Source organism: Leguminivora glycinivorella, chromosome 21 (assembly GCF_023078275.1).
Source record: "Leguminivora glycinivorella isolate SPB_JAAS2020 chromosome 21, LegGlyc_1.1, whole genome shotgun sequence".
Lineage (NCBI taxonomy): Eukaryota > Metazoa > Arthropoda > Insecta > Lepidoptera > Tortricidae > Leguminivora > Leguminivora glycinivorella.
The window spans coordinates 15510427-15536896 of record NC_062991.1 but is presented as its reverse complement, the minus strand read 5'-3'; the positions used below and the strand labels follow the sequence as shown (position 1 = coordinate 15536896).

At 37.3% G+C, this 26470-nt stretch overlaps 1 protein-coding gene across 3 annotated transcripts in view; it reads right to left on the bottom strand.

Moving 5' to 3' along the window:
* LOC125237536 (serine/threonine-protein kinase WNK1) overlaps positions 1-26470 on the bottom strand; it is an 84352-nt gene that overhangs the window by 44889 nt on the left and 12993 nt on the right. For 2 of the 3 annotated variants that reach the window (XM_048144658.1, XM_048144659.1), the window contains 2 exons: positions 1479-1586; positions 288-416 (listed from right to left, as the gene is read on the bottom strand). In XM_048144658.1, coding sequence (XP_048000615.1) covers positions 288-416; positions 1479-1586 — 237 coding nt within the window. Of the gene's footprint in view, positions 1-287; positions 417-1478; positions 1587-13736; positions 13937-26470 lie in introns of those variants that run through there. The other variant, XM_048144660.1, reaches the window with a different exon arrangement.

The window sequence follows — 26470 nt, the reverse complement described above, 5'->3', positions numbered from 1 at the left end:
GCGGCGACATACTCCCGCGGCAATCATGTGCTAACCCTGCTGATTTCGTAAATGTTAGTGTTATACGACCAGAAAATGAAGTTATAAAAAACGTTTAATAAAGTCTAAAAAACCGTATAAAAGTATTAACTGCTTTGCAAATTTTGATATTTTGTAATTTAGAAAAAAAAACATATTTCAGAAAACAAAACTGTTCTTTAAGGCTTTTTTTCACTTTTTTTTTTCAAGCCAGAAAAGAAACCGTTTCTTTGCAACCCTAGCCGGTATAACGCAAAGAGGAGACTTACAACGCTGGTTGTGAGCGAATTGAGCATGTCGAAGGTGTTGCTGGGCTGCGTGTGGATGATGGCCAGGGCATTGTAGGGCCGCGGCCCGAGGGCCGGCTTCAGCACGCCGACTTCGCCTGGGACCACCACCTGGAATAAAAAACATGGAAAATTTGTCAAATATAATTATTGGTTTAAATAAACCGCTACACCACCCCGACCGCCGAGGTACCCGTCGAAATTTCTCGATTGTACGTTATCTCTGAAGGCTAGGCGCCTTTGGTAAAATCTAAGGTCGAGCAATTTGTGCTTGCTATGAATGCTTTTGCAGGATTACGATATGGCGAGAGAGATGGTGCTGCCATCTATCGATAGGAACAAATCAAATTATTTTATTAAATATTTTTTTGATTTGCTTTTTTTAAGTAGTAACACTACTATATATAAACTATAAATTTTAATAGATACCATACATTTCACAATAGGCAAGACGACTAAAAAAACTAATTAGTCCGTCAGTTAGATTACCAAAGAATTTTAGACACGTATTTTTCTTTTTTCTCGTAAACGAAAAATGACGACAGTACAGTACGTTGAAGTTTCGCGTGACGTCACGCCTAGATACAATTTTTACTTAGAAGTGACGTCACAAGCCCCCACTCCGGAACTTTGATGCTCTATCTATATCTTTGTATTTTTTCATTGATTAGAAAAAGCGAAAAATATGTGTTGTGTTCAGTATTTTTGGACGATCTAACAGACGGACTAAACAGAATGCCATTTTTTTATGTAGTCGTCATCCCTATTAGAATATAAATAATAGAATAGAATAGTACGTTCTGGTCAAATATGAGCGAGCGGTCCGTGTGTTCTTGGTTTGCCGCGTGTCGAGAAAGTGAAGATAAACTTTATTTATGTAAATAAATAAATATTGGGGACACCTTACACAGATCAACTTAGCCCCAAACTAAGCAAAGCTTGTACTATGGGTGCTAAGCGACGATATACATACTTAAATAGATAAAATACATAGCACACACTACTTTTATACATAGAACACATCTATGACTCAGGAACAAATATCTGTGCTCATCACACAAATAAATGCCCGTACCAGGATTCGAACCCAGGACCGCGGCTTAGCAGGCAGGGTCACTACCGACTGAGCCAGACCGGTCGTCAAATATGTCGTTAATGTCGTTGTCAGCTCACCTTGAAGGTCTTCTCTTTGCCATGGACGGTCTTTTCTTTGGGCAGCACGGCGGGCTCGAGATGGTGCGCCGGCGCAGCGATCCCGTGCCCGTGCAGCCCCGGCGTCATCTGTGGAAACAAAGTCATCGTTAAGTGAAATGAAGAAACGAGCACATGGTAAAAATATTTGAATTGTATATTTCAAATTCCGTAACTTTGAAATTAAACTCACGTATTAGCCAAAGATTTCAAAGATAAAATACAGCGGGGCAAATCTCGACTGGGGGGCAAATGTAACTGGTCCATTTTTTCCCTGTTTTACAATGTTTGCATTATTAAATAGAGTGTGAATGCTACAACAGCGGCACACCTTGGACACTGGCGATCAAATATATGAAAGAGGCGCGTTCCCAGCACATAGGCTAAGCTCGTGTATGTGAAGTCGTACTATGCTTGCATGAGTGAAATATGCCAGGTCGACTGTTAGCGTTTTTCACAGGCGGTAACTGAGAAGTAACCGAGAGGGGGTGGGCGTCACTTTCAGCGGGGAGCGGGAGTGGCCATACTGTACGATACTACTCTTTATTATACTGTGACAGCGGAGTCTGTTGTTCTGGCAACATTTTTGGAACCCGTATGAAACTTCCTAATAAAGTAGCAGAGTCTGTTGTTGCAAACTGTTTGCAACAACTGGCCTTAACCTTATTACATTTAGAATTTTATGCTTGTCATCTGACTAATTTAAATTTGTATAGCTATTAGACGTTATGCAGCCACCAGATGTCTAAGCATTTGGGGGTGTTGAGAAGAAGCAAAAGCATTCAGATATGGTTGAGCCTTTCGACCGTTACAATATTGCGGATTGGATACCAACTGTGCGGTAACAAAAGACAACATAATCCAATGATTAAGAAAACATTCAACCAATCCAGTTTTAGTTAATAAAGTGAATGTTGATATATTTTTGAATTTTTGGCTTCTTACATACACCCTGTTTTTATTGAATTCCGTTAACTTTAAGGGAAGGTTCTTTAGATCAAATACAATTAATTTCTCTAAGAAGCTAGCATCTTAACTCTTACGGTTATCGAGTTATTAAAAAAAAAAGATAATTACTGAACACGTGTGTCTTTACCAATTCAATTCCTAATGTTATTTGTTTTGACATGTGCCGTCCATCACTTGCCACTAACTTGAATGTTATTCTTAAGGGTCTCTCACACTAATAAATTCATTTATTATGTATGAAAATGATTAAAAAATTTTTTTTTGCGAATTTAACCAAAAGTGATATACAGGGTGGTTCCTGATAATGAACCTAGCTACGTGTCGAATTTAGCGGAAAACAAAAAGAACATGGTGTATATTTGGTACCTATTTAACCTATATACGTGCTGAATAACACAACAAAAGCCAGTGTTTGCGGAAGCACCGAGGCAATCCTATAGCTTTCGCGATAACGTAACCATGTCACAGAAACGCACCGTTGCACGCACACCTGTAGCCTTACCATGACTTTTTTGAGTTAAAAAATACGTTACGTTTTAAGTGAGAGTTACGGAAAATGTATGGAAAAACTGAACAGCGCTCCAAGTGGAAACGCTCACGTACTAAAATTTTCATCGGTACCATAAGTTATTAACGTATTTACTCCGAGTTTTCAATACGTTCCTAACTTTACAGCTAAGGCGCTCTCTTTCTAACTGTATGAAGTCAATAGAACCAGAACTATTTGACAGTCTCTAGTGAAAACTCAATACTTTACGTGAGTAATCATTGACAGTCACTAGCGTAAAAGTAAACCACCAATTCACTGCGATGTGTCATTACTGTCAAATTATATAACAATCCCACAACATTTTCACGATTATATTTGCAATTTTAAATACAATTATGACTAATATGTATTAATTAATAATATTACGTGAATTTCAAGAACAGCTTAAATGTAGCAGTTAGTCAGTAGTTCGATAAAAAGATAAACCAGTGATGAAACCAGTGTTTGATACTTTTACAAAGGTAATGAGTTATATTTACATTTTGTACTGTTTAGCTACAGTTGAGATGATTATATTGCTTGCTTTCAGAAAAAGAAGTTATTATTGAAAACAATATTTCCATGCAAGCCGTATGGTATTCAGCAAACCCAACGTAGAAGATTGTTCAAATTGATAAGGAATGAGGCAGTTACGAATCAACTGATTACCTACAGCAGCAGGCAGTACCAATTCATAGGCATTTTTGTTCCTCAATGCACAATACGTGTACCCATCCATAGTCACCATAACACCATATCTCGTGGGTATATATTATTAGAAGTGAACCAAAGGAAAAAACTTCAAAAAAATTATCCTATTACTGAAATAAAGTATATCATTCTGTGACTTTGTTTATTTTGCGATATTCTTGAGTAACAGGCTAAGTATTTAATAAATTGACGTGAAACGAAAACTTAAAATTCAGCGTTTCCGTACATATCAAACATCAATTACAACGACATCGACATAACGACAAAGTCTAAGGTAAGGTATGGAACTTTTGAAGGCCATTATGTGATGTATATGAAGATTATAATTTGATACAAAAGTGAGAGCATAGTGAAAAGAATTTTGAAACAAGTAAGAATTATATCCCATTTTAAGGCGGGGCACGTAGCCAAATGCACAAACGATTATGATAACATCGTTATCGTAGCTTAGCTATCTCTATCACTTTTTCGTATTGACGTGACAGAGCTAGACTGAATTTCGATCGGCGTCTAGCGTCAACGATTGACATTTCAGCTAAGTCCTTGTGTCAAATTTTTTTTTTAATTTATTGGGAGCATTGGCAACTTGGCCATCAGCTCAAACATACAATATTTAATACAATATACAAATAACAGGAATAACAATTACCATGTTAAACATAAAAGTAATAATTGCACATATTGAAATGCTAAACTTATGACTAAGTATTTACTAACTACACAAAACAATGTTTAATGAATGAAAAGAAGTATTTTTGAACAATTACTAAATTATTTACAAAGCGCCAATAGTGTGCATAATAAATTCATAAATTACAGGGTATAATTTTGGATATTTTAAAAGAGCCTTCAAGTTGATTTCCCGGTTCTTTGCTTGGCTGAAAATCCCGGGAATTCCCGGTATTTTCGGTAGGTACCGGTATTTCCCGTGAGCAAACTCTAATAGGGATAGGGATAGGGTTAGGGATAGGGATAGGGATAGGGATAGGGTTAGGGATAGGGATAGGGTTAGGGATAGGGATAGGGGTAATCGGTCGGCAAGCGGTAATTGTAAGCGATAATGCGAGAAAGAACTTTTTACCCACCGACAATAGTGTCGAGATACGGGCTATGTGAGTTCTGTTGTATGTAGTCTCCCCAGTGCATATAGAATACATATCTACTCGTACCTACTACCTACGCTGTGGTCGCTGTGTAACATTTCTACAATCATTGCAAGCATTTCTTTAAACATAAACATAAACATAATTTTTATTGAAAACAAGTATTGCATATTTACATTACATCCAACAAATACTTAAAATTATCGATGATTTACATTTGCCCGAACTAGGGAAACCCTGTGTTTCAGGCGAGAGGTACGGCAAAACAAGGTTCAAACTTAATTTAATTCAATTTTAATGTTCACTTACAAAATGTATTTATTTATCATTTATTCATTTCACTACTTAAGTTATTTATATAATATAACTATTTACATTATTATTTGCTTTAGCAGATCAATACCATTGTTATACATAATATATTAATAATCTTATTTATCTCAATGTGTGTTTAGACCTACCTATTACCTATCTATATATTCATTTTATAACTAATAGTAGATTCTCTGTGGCCTCGTACGTCATATTTTGGAGGGCTTTTCGGAGAGTTTCCTTACACTTCGTGTAGCTAAGTGAGTATAAATCTAAAATTGCATTAAGCTTGTTATATAAAAAAGGACCTAGAGCGATGAAAAATCTCATAGAAAAGGCATATTTCCTATGAATGTTTTGTTGACAAACAATATCTTTGCGCCTCTTGTTAGTATGTTCAGTGTTGTACGGGGTTGCGGCGTGCTGTTTTAATACAATGTTCAAAATAAACAATTGTCTAACAGTAAGGACCCCAAAGGACTTGTAAAGAAGGTTAGATGGGAAGAGGAATGGGCGGAAAGTAGCTACCTTTAGAACGGCTCTCTGGGCTCTTTCTAGGTTGAGAAGAGTAGTTTTAGCTAGCTTTAAAGACAATAGTAATATGAGTAATCGAAAAAAACGCAGACAAACGGCTGCATAGAAACCTACGGATCCAAATGAAAATTTTATTTTTTGTACATGTTTGAATAAGGATTCTTTTATTACGCGGGCGAAGCCGCCGGCAAAAGCTAATTCTATATAAGATGCTATGTACCCTTTTTCTGCAAATAAAATATTTCTATTTCTTTACTACTCGAGAACATCACAAATAAACAAAGTCAATTAATGAAATACTTTATTTTGGTAACAGGATTATTTTTTTGGAGTTGAGGTTCCTTCCTTTATTGGAGCACTTCTATACATAATTACATATACCTGTGATGATCATGGCCAATAATACCATTAAGTGCATCGCGGAACAAAAACACCTATAAATTGGTACTGCTTCCGAAGGTAATGAGTAGCGTATCTGCCACAGTGCCACAGTATTCATATTAATTGAACTATCTTCCATGTTGACTGAATACCATGTACGGGTTTGTTCGGAAATATTGATTTCAATAATAGCCTCCATCATCTTTCTGAAACCAAAAACTACTTTGAGCAATATAATCATCTCAACTGTAAATAGTACAAAATTATGGCAAAAAATAACTCATTACCTTATTTGATTTGTTCACTGGTTTATGATGAATTTCACGTAATATTATAAATTAATACAATATGTTAGTCATAATTTTATTTAAAACTGCAAAAATAATCGTGAAAATTCCGTGTGATTTTTGTATACCATAGTTGACAGAAATGTCACGTCAGAATGACTTGGCCTATGGTTTGAGGCCTACTACCGAATACCGGTTATCGAAATGTGGACATGCGTCTCTTTTACTCTTATCAGTATGAAGTGAAAGAGGAAGAGTCCCTCAATGCGTATGTTTCGGAATTCGCAGTAGACCCTATATTGACAGATTTCGATAGGTAAATTTATGGAGATTAGAGGTAAGGAGCGAAAGCTTTAAGTATCAGAAGTGCACATATAAAAGAAAAGATAGTTGGCACTTCCAGTGAAAGCTATTCCATAGCAGGTACATAAGGGTTTGACAATCTCTTAGCCTTCTCGGTAGTGACCCCGCCTACGGAGCAAGAGGTCCCGGGTGCAAATCCTGATAAGAGCTTTTTATTTTTTCTACTGCATAATATCTTTTCCTGGATTATTTTATATTTTTACATACATACATATATACAATCACGCCAGTATCCCATGAAGGGGTAGGCAGAGCACATGAAACTACTCAAGTTCCAATGCCACTTTTGGCAAATAAGGGGTTGAATGAAAACGAAATTGTGACATTGCAGTGACAGGTTGCCAGCCTCTCGCCTACGCCACAATTTAACCCATATCCCACTGTCGCCTTCTACGACACCCACGGGAAGAAAGGGGGTGATGAAATTCTTAACCCGTCACTACACGGCATATTTTATAATTTTAATATCAAAAAATATTTTGTTTTGTTACAACTTTTCGAAATTTCATTCGCAAGACTTACAACATTACCTAAGAATCCTAAGATGGGGCAAACAATGTAAGAGGGCTTAAGTTGACATTTTTATTAATAAAACAATAATTAAACACAATTAAAATACACAAAATGAAAATTTAAAAAAAATCAAAAAGAACGCTGACAGGATCGAACCTGAGAACATCTGCATACGAAGTCAGCGCACTACCACGGGACTACATCTTGACTTGTTCGGTATAACGAAATCAGCCTAGAGAATAGAACGTCTAATGTCATGTCACGTCGCTGATCATTGAGCAAGACATGAGAGATTTGTAACCTCAATTACAAGGCATCAGCCGGTCATTTTTGCGACTGTTCTACTTCGACAGATTTTCCTCCTTACCTCTATTCTCCCCGGGTAAATTACATTTACTTATGATTTTAGTTCCATCGCGTAAACACCAGAGGCGTAGCATTCGTCTATAGTTCTTTCTCCGTTTATTCATAAACTTAGAAAGGGACAGAAGCAGCTTCTTTGGAGTGAAGTTAGGTACAATATAATGTAAACAAACGTAAACTCACTCACTTTCTAAGTAAAGTAATACGGCTCTCACTTGGGCAGCCCATGGTAACGGTACTGCACTACAATATACAGGTGTAGGTACTTAACAACTTGTGCGGCACGTATAATAAGTCATTTTATTGATTTTTCAGACTCTATCAACTTGCAACCGAGGTCTGCCGAGGTTAGGGAAAGCTGTGTACTGTATACATTCACTTTTTAATTGAAGATAAAAAAAAGGTCAATTAAACCTGCGCCGAATGTAGCTGGATCGGCACACCAACATAATTATTAGGCTCTGAATGTACTATCTGCTGCAAAAGTGTCTGGTGAATTTATTTATTTATTTAAACTTTATTGCACAAAATATACAAAAATGTACAAATGGCGGACTTAACGCCAAAAGGCATTCTCTACCAGTCAACCATAGGGCCAAACAGAGATTCAATACAAATGGTGCAGAGAGAAAACAAAAAGGTGATTTACTAAGAAGAAAAGCAAACTATATATATATACATATACAGCATATACTACACATACTTATCAAGAAATTCATTCATAATTTCTCCATGCACTTTTGCAGCTGATAGCACACCACAGTACTGGTAAGTCGGGGTAGATGAAGGGCATCAGCTGCTAAAAGCGGCCACCAACAACGACGCACACCGTAATTATTGGCAGAACAAAGATAAGGTCTTCGGCCAGCAGTAAACTGGTATCAAAACAGTGTACAAACTAGTCTTAGTAATCGAAAAAAGATTTAAAAAAATCATCGAATTCGGTCTGAGCGGTCGCTCAGTATCCTTACCACAAGTTTGACACTGTCATGGTCATTTCGTAAGGCATACCGTAACTTACTGTACTCGTCCCAGCAAAACCTACGTATTAGTGCAAAATTCTAGTACAGAGAATCGAGCGTACTAGTAAAGTCGCCGTCAATAGAACTTGTGAACAATGTAAACAAACCTGTAGTCAAAATGTCTTTAATTTTCAGTTCTAACTCATCAGATACTGGCTAAATCCATGTGTTATTTAATCAATTCTTATCACATTATGATGCTCAACCTTTTAAGTAATAAAATTGTGCTAGAATAATGATATTTTATAGAATGGTTTGTTTACATTGTTGACAATTTCTATTGACGGCGATTTTATAAAAATTTAAGGCTACAGTCGCTCAAGGCGACAGCCTGACAAACCGGAAGGTCGCCTCAAATCGAGCTTGAAGCGTTTTTTGTTTCCTGCGATTTAAAGTAATTTCGCTACAAAACACATTCCTTAATTGTCTCCGACAAAATGAGTCATCTCGTTCTTGACTTAATAAGAGTCATTATCATTTTATACTAGCGAGTACAGTCGAGTATAATATGTATACATTTCTTTACCTTAACTCCTTGCAATAAGGTGAAAAAAATGTATACATACTTATGAACTTATGTATGCCTAATATTACCAAAAGTTAGAGGGGGGCGCACTTTTTTTCCTTTAGGAGCGATTAAAAAACGATTTTAGTAAACCCTCATTCATAAATACCTATAACTCCGTATAGACAAATAGCCTAAGAAAAAAACGCACCTCAGTACCATATAGTACGGTGGCCTAGATGGCATTACACCTTTGGGGTACGCTCAGCTAGATGGCGCTAATATTAATATTTAACCTTTTAACACATATCAAGTTAAGAATATGGGCCAAATTGTCAAAACTGAGGTTCAAAAGTTTCAAGCTTGTGACGAGAGATGGCAGTCTATGCACTGTGATTACACATTTTACTTTGACAGTAACTCTCTATAATACTCGATCCTCTTTGATATTACCTAAGTATTAGATACCTAGTATTATATACCTACTGCTACTGATAGTATTTATTGATAATAATTTATTTCACACTCACTACAGATAAGTACATAATTTTATTATAAAACAGTCGCTTCCCTCTGTCTGTCCCTATGTAAGATTTTGATTAGATAAACTACGAATTTAGATGCAGTTTTTTCACAAATTACAAATAGCGGACTTAAAGCCTAAAGTAATCGTCTACCAGTAAATAACATTGCAGGATCATCCATACTAATATTATAAATGGGAAAGTGTGTGTCTGTTTGTTTGTCCGTCTTTCACGGCAAAACGGAGAGATAAATTGTTGTGGTTTTTTTAAGTGGAGATAGTTGAAGGGATGGAAAGTGACATAGGCTAGTTTTTGTCTCTTTCTAACGCGAGCGAAGCCGCGGGCAAAAGCTAGTACATATTACAAAACAAAGTAACTTCCCTCTGTTTGTATGTATGATTTTGATTAGATAAACTACGCGGATTTTGATGCAGTACAAATAAACACAATTTTTTTTTCTTTCTATATATATATATATATATATATATATAAGGATCATAAAGTAAATATAAACATACTAGCTTTTACCCGCGGCTTCGCCCGCGTAATAAAAGTATTGTTATTGAAACGTTTACAAAAAATAAGATTTTCATTTGGATCCGTAGGTTTCTTTGTAGGTACATCTGTCCGCGATTATTTCGATTAAGGTAAAGCGGGGCAATTCTCGACTGGGGGGCCATTGTAACTGATCTATTTGTTGTACGGTCAGCCAAGAAAGTGGTTTACCACTTTTCGACTCTATTGATCGGAAAGTGGTAATCCACTTTTTTGGCTTACTCTACCTTACACATATTACTATTGTTTTTAAAGAAATTCTTGCAATGATTGTAGAATTGTTACACAGCGACCACAATGTAGGTAGTAAGTACGAATACGTATGTATTTTACCTATATAAATATTTATACTGGGGAAACTTCATACAACCCACATAGCCAGTATCTCGACGCTATGGTCGGTAGGGTAAAAAGTAATTCCTTGCATTATCGCTTAAATTTTTTTCCATTTTGCTTATACTTATTGAAGGCAAGCAAACAACGATCTTCTTACAGCACATTGAATGTAATAGTTATTACGGATGCAGGATACTCGCCGATGCCAACTTATTAATCCATTCCCACTGAGTCACCTGCATTTTACACTGCCTAGATATCGATTGCCGACCGATTATTCCGACCCCTATCCCTATCCCTATCCCTATCCCTATCCCTATCCCTATCCCTATCGCTATCGCTATCGCTATCGCTATCGCTATCGCTATCGCTATCGCTATCGCTATCGCTATCGCTATCGCTATCCCTATCCCTGTCCCTGTCCCAATTCCTGTCCCTGTCCCTGTCCCTGTCCCTGTCCCTGTCCCTGTCCCTGTCCCTGTCCCTGTCCCTGTCCCTATACCTATCCCTATCCCTACCCCTACCCCTATCCCTATTTCTATCCCTATCCCTATCCCTAACCCTATCCCGTTCCTGTCCCTGTCCCTGTCCCTGTCCCTGTCCCTGTCCCTGTCCCTGGCTCTGTCCCTGTCCTTGCCCCTGTCAAATTATCATGCTAGGAGGTGAACTTTGAAAAATTCTTTCTTAGTGCTCCTCTACACTTATACAAAGGAACCTACGTGGCAAATTTGAAATCTCTTGAACCAGAAGTAAAGATAAAAGGTAAAGCTATACTTATGACTATTTTGGATATTTTAACCCCATCGCACAACAACAGGGAAGAAAATTTCTTTTCCGCCTCATTAGATTTTAAAATCGTTGTATTTATCATGATCAGCGACCCGATAAACCATAAAAACGATACCCATATTGTGTTTTTGACTTACCCCCTTAAGCACCCCTTTAGGGGTCAAATTTTCAAAAACCCGAAACATTTATTTAGTCATATGTCTTTAGGAATCCTCTTGTGAACATATTTAAAGTCACACACAGGTCGAACGCGATTAATTAACATTATTTTTACCTTTTTTCCCAACGTTCGACCTGTGTGTGACTTTAAATATGTGTACAAAGCGCGAGAACTTAAAGTGTTATATCCTCTTGTGAAGTTTCGAATAAAATAGTCAAACTAATGTTGTTTCCCCATACAAACTTTGAACCCCCATTTCACCCTTTTAAGAGGAGAATTTTGAAGAATCCTTTCTTAGTGCTCCTCTACGCCATATAAGGAACCTATGTGCCAAATTTGAAATCTCTAGGACCAGCGGTTTCGGCTGTGAATATCTTCTTTTATATATTTTTTTGATATTTAAACCCCATTGCACCACAACAGGGGAGAAGGTATTTCAATTCCGCCTCGTTAGATTTTAAAAACGTTGTATTTATCGTGATCAGCGACCCGATAAACCATAAAAACGATACCCATATTGATTTCACCCTTTTCACCCTTTTGGGGGTTACATTTTCAAAAAACCTGAAACACGTGTTCAGTCATATGTCTTAAGGAATCTTCCTGTGAAGTTTCGAATAAAATAGTTAAACTAATCTTGTTTCCCCATACAAACTTTGAACCCCCCATTTCACCCTTTAAAAGGAGAATTTTGAAAAATCCTTTCTTAGTGCTCCTCTACGCCATATAAGGAACCTATTTGCCAAATTTGAAATCTCTAGGACCAGCGGTTTCGGCTGTGTGTTGATATGTCAGTTAGTCAGTCAGTCAGTTTCTTCTTTTATATATTTTTTGATATTTAAACCCCATTGCACTACAACAGTGGAGAAGGTATTTCACTTCCGCCTCGTTAGATTTTAAAAGCGTTGTATTTATCGTGATCAGCGACCCGATTAGTCATAAAAACGATACCCATATTGTTTTTTTGACTTTATCACCCCCTTTTCACCCTTTTAGGGGTTAAATTTTCAAAAAACCTGAAACACGTCTTTAGTCATATGTTTTTAGGATCCCTCCTGTGAAGTTTCGAATAAAACAGTGAAACTAACATTGTTTCCCCATACAAACATTGAACCCCCATTTGACCCCCTCAGGAGGCGAATTTTGAAAAATCTTTTCTTAGTGCTCCTCTACACTATATAAGGAACCTACGTGCCAAAGTTGACATCTCTAGGACCAGCGGTTTCGGCTGTGCGTTGATATGTCAGTCAGTCAGTCAATATTTTCTTTTATATATTTTTTTGATATTTAAACCCCATTGCGCCACAACAGGGGAGAAGGTATTTCACTTCCGCCTCGTTAAATTTTAAAAACATTGTATTTATCGTGATCAGCGACCCGGCAAACCATAAAATCGATACCCATATCGATTTTTTGACTTTATCACCCCCTTTTCACCCTTTTAGGGGTTAACTTTTCAAAAAACCTGAAACACGTATTCAGTCATATGTCTTAAGGAGTCTTCCTGTGAAGTTTCGAATAAAATAGTCAAACTAATCTTGTTTCCCCATACAAACTTTGAATCCCCATTTGACCCCCTTAGGAGGTGAATTTTCGAAAATCCTTTCTTAGTGCTCCTCTACACTATATAAGGAACCTACGTGCCAAATTTGAAATCTCTAGGACCAGCGGTTTCGGCTGTGCGTTGATATGTCAGTCAGTCAGCTTCTTCTTTTATATATTTAGATAAAACTCTTTCAAAGTTCCTTCAAACAGATCGCAAAGGACTTTTATATTAACGAATCTCATAACAAACACTTACAGCTCTCGGATACCTACAGTGTCAACTGTCATGTCCGCTACAATTTAAATTTATAACCTTAAAGGTCACTGGAGTCATAAAGTTAATAATAATTGTATTAAGATGTCATATGTCATCGTTTCTAATTTATGTGCAAAGTACTTTTAAAAAACTATTTTTTAGTACAGATGGTGTTTTTTTTACGCACTAGTGCCAGAAGTTGCTCATTATATGCCAGGTCGAAACTTCGGAGGCTCATCTGTACTGAAAAACGTCGTACGATACACGTGCAAAAAGGAAATTCGTAACTCGTGTCGATTTAAAACACTCCTTTCGGTCGTGTTTTAATTTATCGCCACTCGTTTCGAACTTCCTTTTTTACGCACTTGTATCTTAGTGTACTATTTTTTTTTTAATTGTAACTAAGACAACAAAAAAAACATTTTAAAAACACACTAATATATTGTTCAAAAGATAGTTCAAAATAAAATAAAAAAATCTAACCTCCGACCGGCACCATCCGAAACAGTCCCTCAAAAAATGCATAACATCCTGAATTTTCACCACAAAAACAAGTCACAACTCGTCAAGAACGATAATTTCACCACAACAAACATAATTATAAAAAAAATTATCACTTTAAAGCGTAAAACAAGGAAAACTGAACTATAAACGTAAACACGAACGTTCCGTCTCGTTTGGAAATAAACACTGCTTGATACTTCATTCATACAGCCATGATTCCGTTCAGAAACCGATTACCTACACAACCTGTCCAATCTAAACCCTAAATAATACTCAATAGGTCACATTCCACCTTGGCTTATATTTATCTTATTGTATTATTCAATAAGCGCTCAATAAAATAATACTGTTATCTTTTGTCAAAGTGATAAGACTGATATTCGCTTGTATTTTATAAAACTAACGGCATTAAAAAGTTTGTTTCAAAGATGACGATATAATAAGGGCCTATTTACACAGTGCCAAAACTTGCAGGCTAGCATGGTTGCGTGATAAACGATATAACGTCAGGCCGTCCTTTTTACACTATTTGTAAGTGCGATAGGGACGCACCGATGCGATAAAGTTTATTCCACAAGTGTGCTGGTTTGATTGGTATGCTGAATTTTATACAACCGCAGCAGTCCGCAATGTAACTAAAATCGTATGAGAGATCGCGCGCCGCCTATGTAAAGAGCCCTTAGGGACCTTAGGCACTGTTTTCACCAAAAGCGAGTAAGGCACTGGTCCCACCGCGAGCTAGTAAGCTATGAGCTATCGGCTATAAAAACGAACAAAAGATAAGCACTCCCGTGCAAATAAAAGAGACACGGCTATTTTGATAGCTCACCGCTGGACGAGTAACTATAAACATCGCCGTGTCTCTTTTATTTACAAGGGAGCGACTATCTTTTGTTCGTTTCTATCGCCGATACCTCATCGCTTAAGGTGCTACACGGGCAACACAATTGCCAGCAATTCACATACCATTGCCGCGTTTGCTCCATAGTTAGTAGCTTCGTATTGAACAAACGCGGCAATGGTATGTGAATTGCTGGCAATTGTGTTCCCCGCGTAACAGCATCCGTTACTCGCTTTTCGTGGGACCAGCAGTCGCCGCATGCCGCCGCGAGATAGACTACCCGTCCTTATGTCATTAATACAGTTAGAAGATGTGTGAACTATCTCGCGGCGACATACTCTCGCGGCCATCATGTGCTAGGCCTGCAGTCGGCGGGTGATCGAACGTGTATATCGACGGTTTATCGTTTTATCCGTCTTATCGCGTGATGTCACGCATTCCACGTTTGTTTACTAATCCGATAAGTGATAAAGGTGCATATGGCCGAGGCGCCGGGTTTGGCAAGGTTGTTGCTTAATTAGCAATTAATAAATGTGTGTTTCCTTTCTGTTTACAAACTGATTTGTTAGTAAAATAATCATACATACTAATATTATAAATGGGAAAGTGTGTGTGTCTGTTTGTTTGTCCGTCTTTCACGGCAAAACGGAGCGACGAATTGACGTGATTTTTTAAGGGGAGATAGTTGAAGAGACGGAGAGTGACATAGGCTACTTTTTGTCTCTTTCTAACGCGAGCGAAGCCGCGGGCAAATGCTAGTATTCTATAAAGAAACTTTGATGTATGTATGTAATTTAAAATATTATCTAAATAAATCCTGAAATAGTAATATAATTAAGTATTTGAAAAAAATAACGCTATTTTGCCTTAGACAATCATCTCAATGGACTTTTTAAAATTAAATTTAAAAAAACTCACTCTAAGAAAGGAAACATAACGCATTCTGGATTGTTTCAATATATCGATTTACTTTTTGGCAATTATAAATTTATTTTCACTCAGTGAAATGTCAGAAACACAACATAAACACATTTTAAAACAATGAATGAAAGGAAACTACGCTATGTCAAGACAATACTGACATTTTTTCCGCTTTGACAATATTTAATACAGGTAATATGTTCTAAGAACAATTCTATTCAAACAAGAATACTAAATAATCTAATTTGAACCTTATGACATTGATAATGAGGATAACGAATGATCTGACACTTGTATAACATAAACAAACTTTAGTAGTCCTAGTACCATCGGCAACACTGTTAGCTGTACAGTCAACCAATTGGAACCCTAGGCCACTACAACCATGTCAAAATGACAAGCAGCAAGAGATTTCTTACAATCTGATTTATAACGTCACTATGACCAAAGACATATATAACTCCGTATAGACAGATACAGTCTAAGAAAAAAACGTACCTCAGTACCATACAGAAAAAGGTACGATGGCCTAGATGGCATTACACTTTGGGGTACGCTCAGCTAGATGGCGTTAATATTCATATTTGACATTATAAAACATATCGAGCTAAGAATATGGGCCAAATTGTCAAAACTGAGGTTCAAAAGTTTGAAGCCTGTGTCAAGAGATGGCAGTCTATGCACTGTGATGACACATTTTACTTCTACAGTAAATCTCTATAATACTCCATCCTCTTTGCTATGACATAGTAAATTTCTACAGTGGCCTAGGGTTCCAATTGGTTGACTGTAAATTTGTAATCCTTATTACATGGGCATAAAGTCTACCGATAGTTAAGAGTGTTGCTGTTAGTACCAACACTGATTTTGGTAGTAATGTATTTTCAATAAAGCTTCCAAATGATTAGTTAACTGTCACCACAGAATATATAATAGTACAAGTACAGAAGGCCCACTGCTTTGATGTTCACGAAATGCCGCCTTTTTAAATACCTACAAAATTCTTACAAAGAAACGAGCCGCACGTGCGCGGCGTCCGGTGATAGGGTTACCAATGGATTCAAACGAATTAATACTCACATAAAATGTTATACTATTATATTCAAGTCTTGGGTACCTACTTTCTAGGTATATATACTGTATTTATATATTTTTGTTCAAGTTCCAACATCACAAGCCTTATTGAACTTTTCCGTGGGACTTAATCAGTAGTAGATCTGTGTAAGAATGTCCTATGGTATTTATTTTATTCAATATGTCTATTTAACTAAGTATTATTAGCCATTCTACACGCGGACATCGCTTAAAAAACCTCGCGACGTAAAATAACAATAGAAAGTGCGAACGTGCATTCCGTGAGAACGCGCGCCACGCCTGAGTAGGCCGCGAACTCGCGGCCGCCAGGATGTACTTGTAGCGCGGCGATAGAATCGCGGAGTGAGCCGCCCCTGCTGTCACATCGGATCTGGGTACGTAGCCAAATGCACAAACGCTTACGATAATATCGTTATCGCACCTAACTATCTCTCTCGCGCTTCCGTATTGGCGCAACAGAGCTAGACTGCGTTTCGATCGGCGTCTAGCGTCAACGATTATCATTTAATTTAATATAGACATAGACATAGACAACGTTCATCAATAAAATTATTTAACAGCAATTAAATTAAGATTATTACAATTTCAGTCTAGTTATATTTATTTATTTTAAAACATATTTCAATGACATTACAGATACAACCAAAAAGTCATGAAACTTAAAAAAAAAAATTGGCTAGACCAGGAGGTAAACTCAGCAAGCTATATGCCATGTCACTGTGGAAGTGTCATAATTATTATCAAATTTATATAAAAAAGATATATGAACATCTAAGAGATTTCCAAGCGGCGCAGAGTTACTTTAGGGACCGTCCCCACTCAACAGACGCATGTCCTGAAGCGCGGAACGGACGTCCGCGCCACGCCGCCTGAATGTAATTAAAAAAAACGCGCTACGCTCCGCCATTTTGCACAGGCCTTAAAAACGTAGTACAAGTGTGTTCGGGTAAGTAAACTCAACTGTACCTAAATGTATCAACGTCGACGTGATTGCATTCCTTAGATGCGTTTATGATTCAGGATTACGGGCGTAATGTGATTTTCCACTGATTTATCCTTTAAAGGACACTTTTGTTATTGTTTACTTCACGACAACTCATCTGATTATCTTTTATGGTGTGAACGAGAACGTAAAAACTTATGATCATTTAGAACCGCTCTTCTTAAGTATGTGCAAATTGCTATATAATGTATGAAAATGGTTACAAAAGTATGATTGTACCTTATGATATTGCAATAATAATAAGATTTATTAATGTTCAGTAAAGTGTAAATAATGGTTTTTGTTCTTTATTCAATGTTTCAGTGATAGACATTAGAAGTGGTGGGATTTTTTTGTCGGCTAAAATTTTAACGTAATTTAGAGTAGGGCTAATATCAAACACAATCAACACACGTAATATCAAGTACACCTGGCCGAAAGGACCTGCAACTCAAAAGGTGGTTGCTATGTAACTATTTATTGTACCTAGTGTAAGATCTGTACACCAACATGAGAGCAATAAAAATTCTATTCTATTCTATTCTATTACATCAAGACCTCGATTAGCGAACATTAGTACTACTAACTTCGACTACAACTGTTCTTAGGTAGGAGACATCGCTATAAACCGTAACCTACGAACTAATCGACGTAACATGACCGTGGCACAGTATAATAAAGAGTACTATCGTACAGTATGGCCACTCCCGCTCCCCGCTGAAAGTGCCGCCCACCCCCTCTCGGATTACCTCACAGTTACCGTCTGTCAAAAACGCGTCAGTCGATCTGTCATATCTCACTCATACAAGCATGGTACGCGTTCACCTACACGAGTTTAGAATGTGTGCTAGGAACGCACCTCTTTCATATATTTGATCGCCAGTGTCCGAGATGTGACTGTGGAGGGGCTCAACTATGCTTCCGTTCAAAACAAATTATCGTACAGTATTATCCTGGTTTATTCCATGCCTGGAGAACAATGCTCCAGAAATTTTAGGGCTAGGCCGGCTACGACTAGCATTTAATGAAAATAATGAACTTATAGAGGGACGATTGGTCTGCCCCAGTCGGCAGTGAACCTTCCTGCTAAGCCGTGGACTTGGGTTCTAATCCCGGTAAGGTCATTTATTTGTATGATGAGCACAGATATTTGTTTCTGTCATGGATGTATGTATATAAGTGCGTAACTGCGTATATCGTTGCCTAGCACCCATAGTACAAGCTTTGCTTAGTTTGGGGCCAACCATTACCGGGGAATACCATTTTTCACTGCGTGAGCATTTCTTTTTTTTTTTGCCACTTTTATGAAGAAAAATTGATAGTGATATTTTTGAAAAAAAAAATGCTATTTCTACTCAGAATAACTAGCTTTTTCAATCCTAGTAGTTAAAAAAATTGTCCCATACGATTTTTTCTTATTTTGTTACCATTTTCCGTACATGTTGTATGGAGTAACAAAAGAGGAAAGTAACAAAAATGTATGAAAATACTGGGACACTTTTTGTCTCCCAGTGAGATTGAAAGTACTCGTGATTCTGAGTACAATTCACCTAAAATTCCCTAAAACAATCAAAATTTTTTTATTGGCAAAAAAAAAAGAAATGCTCGTGTAAGCACCTTGATTTTGACTAGCTCGTCGATACCGTAAGGACTAAACTTACACGTATATTTATACGAAAAAACCTAATAAGATTGTCCTAATGCTTAGTGAATGTGGTATCTTTTGCTTGAGAACGCGACATATGGTGGAAATTCCAGTTTCTTGTCTAATTAAAATAACGAGAGTTTTACGTCATGTGCATAAAAAAAACTTCAGTTATTTAATTCTCTCTAGAAAGTTATTTTCACCATACCAACGGGTAAAGCTCTTGATTCTTATTATTAGACAACAGGTAGAAAATTGTATGTTATCCACAAGAGTACAAAATAATTTCATGCAAATTTTAACTTGATTTCTTAATCTGGCTGGTATATTTTACCTATAAAAGATGATTATAATCAATTATAATAAATATTTCATAAATTAATGGATTTGATTTAGTTTGATGTTTAATAGTTAAGATTTTATTCGTGTTAGGTGAAACATTTTGTGTTTCACTCAGTGGCAAAGTTTGTTTAACCTTAGTGCCTTGAAACTCTCACAACGCTCAAGATTCCACTTCTCGAACCACTCGCTACGCTCGCGGTTCAATATTGGAATCTTTCGCCACCATCGTTACACCGTCTTGTGTTACTATTCTAATGAAACAATTTATTGACAACTAGCTTTTGCCCGCGGCTTCGCTCGCATTAGAAAGAGACAAAAAGTAGCCTATGTCACTCTCCATCCTTTCAACTATCTCCACTTAAAAAATCACGTCAATTCGCCGCTCCGTTTTGACGTGAAAGACGGACAAACAAACAGACACACACACTTTCCCATTTATAATATTAGTATGGATGTTATGGCTATTGAGAGACTTCATAAAATTATAAAAGACGTCTACCCAACACTAAAAGTATGCATGACTCCCAAAATTCTTCAACTATTTGAAAAACAAACATCTAATGTATACTAGACAAAACCAACATCAAGCGAATATCAGAAATAACTATTGACTACTTATAACGTCATTATTTTACCAGTAAAGAGCCAAATACACGGAGAGCGAGTTCCGAAAAATGGTCACCGATTTTGAGAGCTACAGATAAACAGTGGCCGTATCATGGTCGTGCTTTTGTCACATGACATATCAATTATATCATGCATCACTTTCGCACTTACATACTTGTTAGAACGTGACAGACATGGTGACAAATGATAAGACAGCCGTCCATCTTAGCCCCACATAGGGTTGCCAACCGTACTATATAATATAGTACTGTACTATATTTTGGCCCAGCGTACTATATTCTAGATGAAGCATATATAGTACGCAAAAGTACTATATTTTTGGGGTCCATGCCAGTGGCGAATTTACACTAGGGTCAAACCGCCAGGAGCGGCGTTTTGATAATGAAAAAAATTTTGCGCTCGCTCCGCCCGCGCTTTTATTCATATTTAACCTTCACTGTACATTTCATTACTTCGTTCTGTCCTGCAAATATTGCAGTTACGTATAAAGCCACCGTTGTTTGCAAACATTTGTATTCTTTTCCATGATATATTAAATAACGACATTTCTTAAGGGGATTCTCGACTCCAATGAGCTTCGATTTGAATCCATTGCTATTATGAATATTACGATAGTTTCTGAAGCATATCATATTAACAGAATCGTCTTTAAACAAACTAGCATCCCATAATTAGGTACCTACTTCACAGCTCATTGATTCTGTGATATTTAGCATCAAAGTTGAACTATTTTAGGACCGAAACTGGTTCTTTGGTCAAAATTTTTGCCTTAATTAGTTTAAAATTAAAATCGCTTTTGCATTTTTATAAAAGTCTAGATTTCAGTGAAGTAAAAATGTTTTTAAAACAATGTCAAATTTCATAAAAATTATAAGTACTTAAAAATTATAATATGGGTATTTTTTTTAAATATGGGTCTTGTAAAAAAAGTAAGTAGGTAACTATTGAAATTAAAAGAATACATATTAATAGGTACGTAAGTAAAAATTGCACACCTGTCAATACATTTAGAAAGTGATAGAAGACTCAATATTGCATATTTTTCGAAATACGCCATATATATTGTTGGTGTTCAATAAAACATTTGGTACATTACATACAATAAATAAACTAGTTATATATTACGCTAAGTAAAACATTCGAAAGAAATGATGAATGATGATTCGAATTCGATTCAAATGAAAGTTTGCTTTTTTAAAAAAGGTCAAATGTTAAGTTGGTAAATGTGAGCTTGGCAAATAAAACAATAAGTTGGGAAATGAACATTCGGCGGAATAAAATTGCGCGAAACGTGAGTTGGGAAGTGATATTCGGCCATACAACTTTCGACGATACTTAAATAAGAGAACCAATGCAACACAAAACTTGCCAAAAATCGATGAAAACCGAATGGAGCCCCTTAGAGTGGACAGAAAGAACGATCTCTACGACTTGGTTATCGATTATGTGTACCGTACTATATTTTATTTCGGTGTACTATATTTTTTAGATGGAATTTTCTAAAATACTATATTTCCCTAAAAAAAGTTGGCAACCCTAGCCCCACAGCCCACAGCATGATGTGATCGTTATTTCTGTACAGACTCAGAACTCGAAAACTTGCATCCCTCAAAGTGGCCGCAAGAACACAGAATTATATACTTAGTAAGCTAATTGTCTATGGTCGAATATAATAATGAACGGAACTAGTCACAGAGATAGTAATTAAGCTAAAGTGAATGTGGAGAAGACTGGCAAACAACTAACTGTAATACCAACACTCATTTTTGATTGGAAATACTCGATTTGGGTATGACAAATTTTGTTGACACAGAGTCAGAATGGCAAAACTTCGCGACGTCTGCTCAATCAAGTTCTGTTACATCAGAAATAAGTGTACAAACAAGTGTCCGAAGAGCTTACAAAACTTGTGTTCCTTTTTAGGGTTCCGTACCTCAAAAGGAAAAAACGGAACCCTTATAGGATCACTTTGTTGTCCGTCTGTCCGTCCGTCCGTCTGTCAAGACCCTTTTTCTCAGGAACGCGTGGAGGTATGAAGCTGAAATTTATATCAATTACTCAGGTCTACTGTCCCTTGAAGCTGTGAAAAAATCAAACTTCTAAGCCAACGCAATCAAAAGATAGAGCCGTTTATGCCGCAAATTTTCGACACTTGCAAGGGAATCAAAACCTACAGGGTGCTTCCCGTGAACTCAGAATCTTGAAATTTGGTACGAAGCAACGTCTTATAGCATAGATAAAGGAAAAATTACGAAAACCATAAATTTTTAGTTACATCACATAATATATTTTTTTTTAATAATTTTAACCTTACTACCCATTTCCTCATAAACGCGTAGAGGTATTAAATTGAAATTCATACCAAATACTCAGGTCTATAATACCTTTAAGCTGTAACAAAATCAAACTTCTATGTCAACGCAATCAAAAGAAACAGCAATTTAAGCTGCATATTACGGAACCCTCGGTGCGCGAGTCCGACTCGCACTTGGCCGGTTTTTTTTTTGCATATCGTTACCGTAGTTCACAGTTGTACTAATGAGGGCGAAAATGATGTTGTAATTTTCATATTTTCCGCTTAATTAGGATAATAATTGTACTAATTACATGACTAATCGCCACTAGGGTGACAATTATTGTCACCCTGGTGACTGGTGATATTTAGAAAATAAAAATTATATTTGTTACACAATTTTTTGGTGCTAGCTCTTAGGCTAACTAAATGTTATGCGCGTGCACATCAGACGTCACGTTTATGCCAATTTGTTTGAAACGTGGACACAGCCGTGTTTAGTGTCGCTCACATCACGTTTGGCCGTAAATTCTGTGTAGTAAATATGATTGTGTGCCTTTGACCTTAAACTGATTGCACGTGGCTTTTCCTTGAAAAAGAAAACAGTACAGTTGAGTTTATAAATGTGTGTACATTTCTTCACCTTAACTCTATGCAATAAGGTGAACAAATGTACACATATTTATGAACTCCACTGTACAGTCGACTACAAAGAGATGTATCCACTTTTTCACCCTATTACAATGCAATAAGGTGAAAAAGTGGATACACTCTTTGTAGTCGACTGTACCAAGTCAGTAACTATTTACCAAGAGTTACTGATTTAGTACAAAATTACATATTAATTTTCATGATTTTTTTAACCCCCGACGCAAAAACGACGGGGTGTTACAAGTCTGACGTGTCTGTCTGTCTGCCTGTTTGTCCGTCTATCTGTTTGTTGTCTGTCTGTCTGTGGCATCGTAGCTCCCGAACGGATGAACCGATTTCGATTTAGTTTTTTTTTGTTTGAAAGCTGAGTTAGTCGGGAGTGTTCTTAGTTAGCCATGTTTCATAAAAATCGGTCCACTATGACGCGGTCGGGGGTTTTTTCAAAATTTTAATTTTGAGGTTAGGTTATTTGTTAAAAAACTGACAAAATAAAGTACCTAAGACCGTAGGTATGTCATTTATGACAGGTCAGTTAACTGCGTTAACGAATGCAGCTTCTGTTTCCCTAAACCTTGACACGGACAAGAGGACATACGGACAGAAGTAAACATCAGCGTAATGCCTGCAAATCACGTTCCGAGTCGTAAAATACTACAGACACTTATTGTATGACCCTTGACCCTGCTTAGTGCGTTTTCACATTATCCGATCCGATATCGGATGTCGGAAGGATTTCAATAGAAAAAATCCAAGATGGCGCCTGTAATGTATAGGATATCGGTCCGACATCCGATATCGGATCGGATAATGTGAAAACGCACTTAGGCACTGATCCCACCAAAAGCGAGCAAGCTATAACCTAACCACAAAACTAAAATTTTGAAAAAACCCCCGACCGCGACTCAGAGGGCCGATTTTCATGAAACATGGCTTCTTAGCCCACTCCCGACTAACTCAGCTTTTAAACAAAAAAAACTAAATCGAAATCGGTTCATCCGTTCGGGAGCTACGATGCCACAGACAGACACACACACAGACAGACACGTCAAACTTATAACACCCCGTCGTTTTTGCGTCGGGGGTTAAAAAAACAAAAGATAAAAAAAAAGCAAAAGGGAGTGTACAAGTTTCTAATGGGGTGGCAACGCGCATGTGACACTGTTTGAGTTGCAGGCGTCCATAGGTTATGGTGACCGCTTTACATCAGGCGGACCGTATACTTGTTTGCCACCGACGTTGTATAAAAAAAAAAAAGATAAGCACCCCGTGCAAATAAAAGAGACACGGCGATATTGATAGCTCACCGCTGGGCGAGTAACTATAAACATCGCCGTGTCTCTTTTTTACGCGGGAGTGATTATCTTTTGTTCCTTTTTATAGCCGATAGGTCATAGCTTACTAGCTCGCGGTGGGGCCAGTGCCTTAGAGTGGGGCTTAGTCTAAGAGTGCTAGCTACTGTCTAACGGCTCAGCCACGACATTGGTCTAAGCGCGGCAGCGGTGAGCGGCGGCCATATATTGGAACGAGACACCGCGATGGGGCTTTTCATTCGCACGTATGCCTGCCGCTCACCGCTGTCGCGCTTAGACCAATGTCGTGGCTGGGCCGTAAGGCTTAGACAGTAGCTAGCGTTTTTAAGGTCATTGGCATTGGCACATGATACTTATAAACATATTGGTATGAAGTGTACTCTCTTAACTCTCTTTCTCTCTGCGCATAATCCTCGTTACAGATGTAGTGAATTTTTTTTCCTTCGTGTTTTCACGGAAAGTCACGAACGTGTCATGCTAGTTAGTACGTTAGTACTTCTTATACTGAGACTGACCAAAATAATATGAACGTTCGTGGGTTTCCGTAAAAATACGAAGCAAAAACATTTCGCACTACACCTGTAACAAAGACATACAAATTCTCTCGCTCTCTCTTGACTTAAACCATAGATTACATATAAGAAGATTAAACCATCCCATACATTAAAATGCGAACGCCTAATAACTTGCAAAAAGTAGATGGCGCCACTAAAAAAACCGGCCAAGAGCGTGTCGGGCCACGCTCAGTGTAGGATTCCGTAGTTTTCCATATTTTTCTCAAAAACTACTGAACCTATCAAGTTCAAAACAATTTTCCTAGAAAGTCTTTATAAAGTTCTACTTTTGTGATTTTTTTCATATTTTTTAAACATATGGTTCAAAAGTTAGAGGGGGGGGGACGCACTTTTTTTTCCTTTAGGAGCGATTATTTCCGAAACTGTTAATATTATCAAAAAACTATCTTAGTAAACCCTTATTCATTTTTAAATACCTATCCAACAATATATCACACGTTGGGGTTGGAATAAAAAAAAATATCAGCCCCCACTTTACATGTAGGGGGGGTACCCTAATAAAAAAAATTTTCTCATTTTTTATTTTTGCACTTTGTTAGCGTGATTGATATACATATTGGTACCAAATTTCAGCTTTCTAGTGCTAACGGTTGCTGAGATTATCCGCGGACGGACGGACGGACGGACGGACGGACGGACGGACGGACAGACAGACATGGCGAAACTATAAGGGTTCCTAGTTGACTACGGAACCCTAAAAATGCCTTGGTGCCATCGATTATTCTTGTAGATGGCGTTAGGTGATGTTTAATCTATGCTCAAACGAAAGGATAAATCGATACTAATATTATAAATGGGAAAGTGTGTGTGTCTGTTTGTTTGTCCATCTTTCACGGCAAAACGGAGCGACGTATTGACGTGATTTTTTAAGTGGAGATAGTTGAAGGGATGGAGAGTGACATAGGCTACTTTTTGTCTCTTTATATCCCCCCACTTCCTTAGAATGGGGGGTAGAAGTTTGTATGGAGCATTCAGCCATTCGAATTTAACGCGAGCGAAGCCGCGGGCAAATGCTAGTAAAGTATAAACGGACAGTACAGCAACACTGCAATCACTATACTACAGACACTTATAGTATGACCCTTGACCCTGCTTATTCAGTTTAACTACCACTTATAAGGACATTGTCACACTGGCTGACAATACACGTATGATGTATTACTAAAGTGCGCAAACTAAACAGTAAGTGACAAGATTTCCATCTTCACTTATTTTTCCCCGTTTTTCCAGAACAGCTATCTTAGGCACTTGTCTCACCGCGAGCTAGTAAGCTATGAGCTATCGGCTATAAAAGCGAACAAAAGATAAGCACCCCCGTGCAAATAAAAGAGACACGGCGATATTGATAGCTCACCGCCGGGCGAGTAACTATAAACATCGCCGTAATAAATTTTAGTACCTAATAAATTAGTAATAAATTTTTTAATAAGC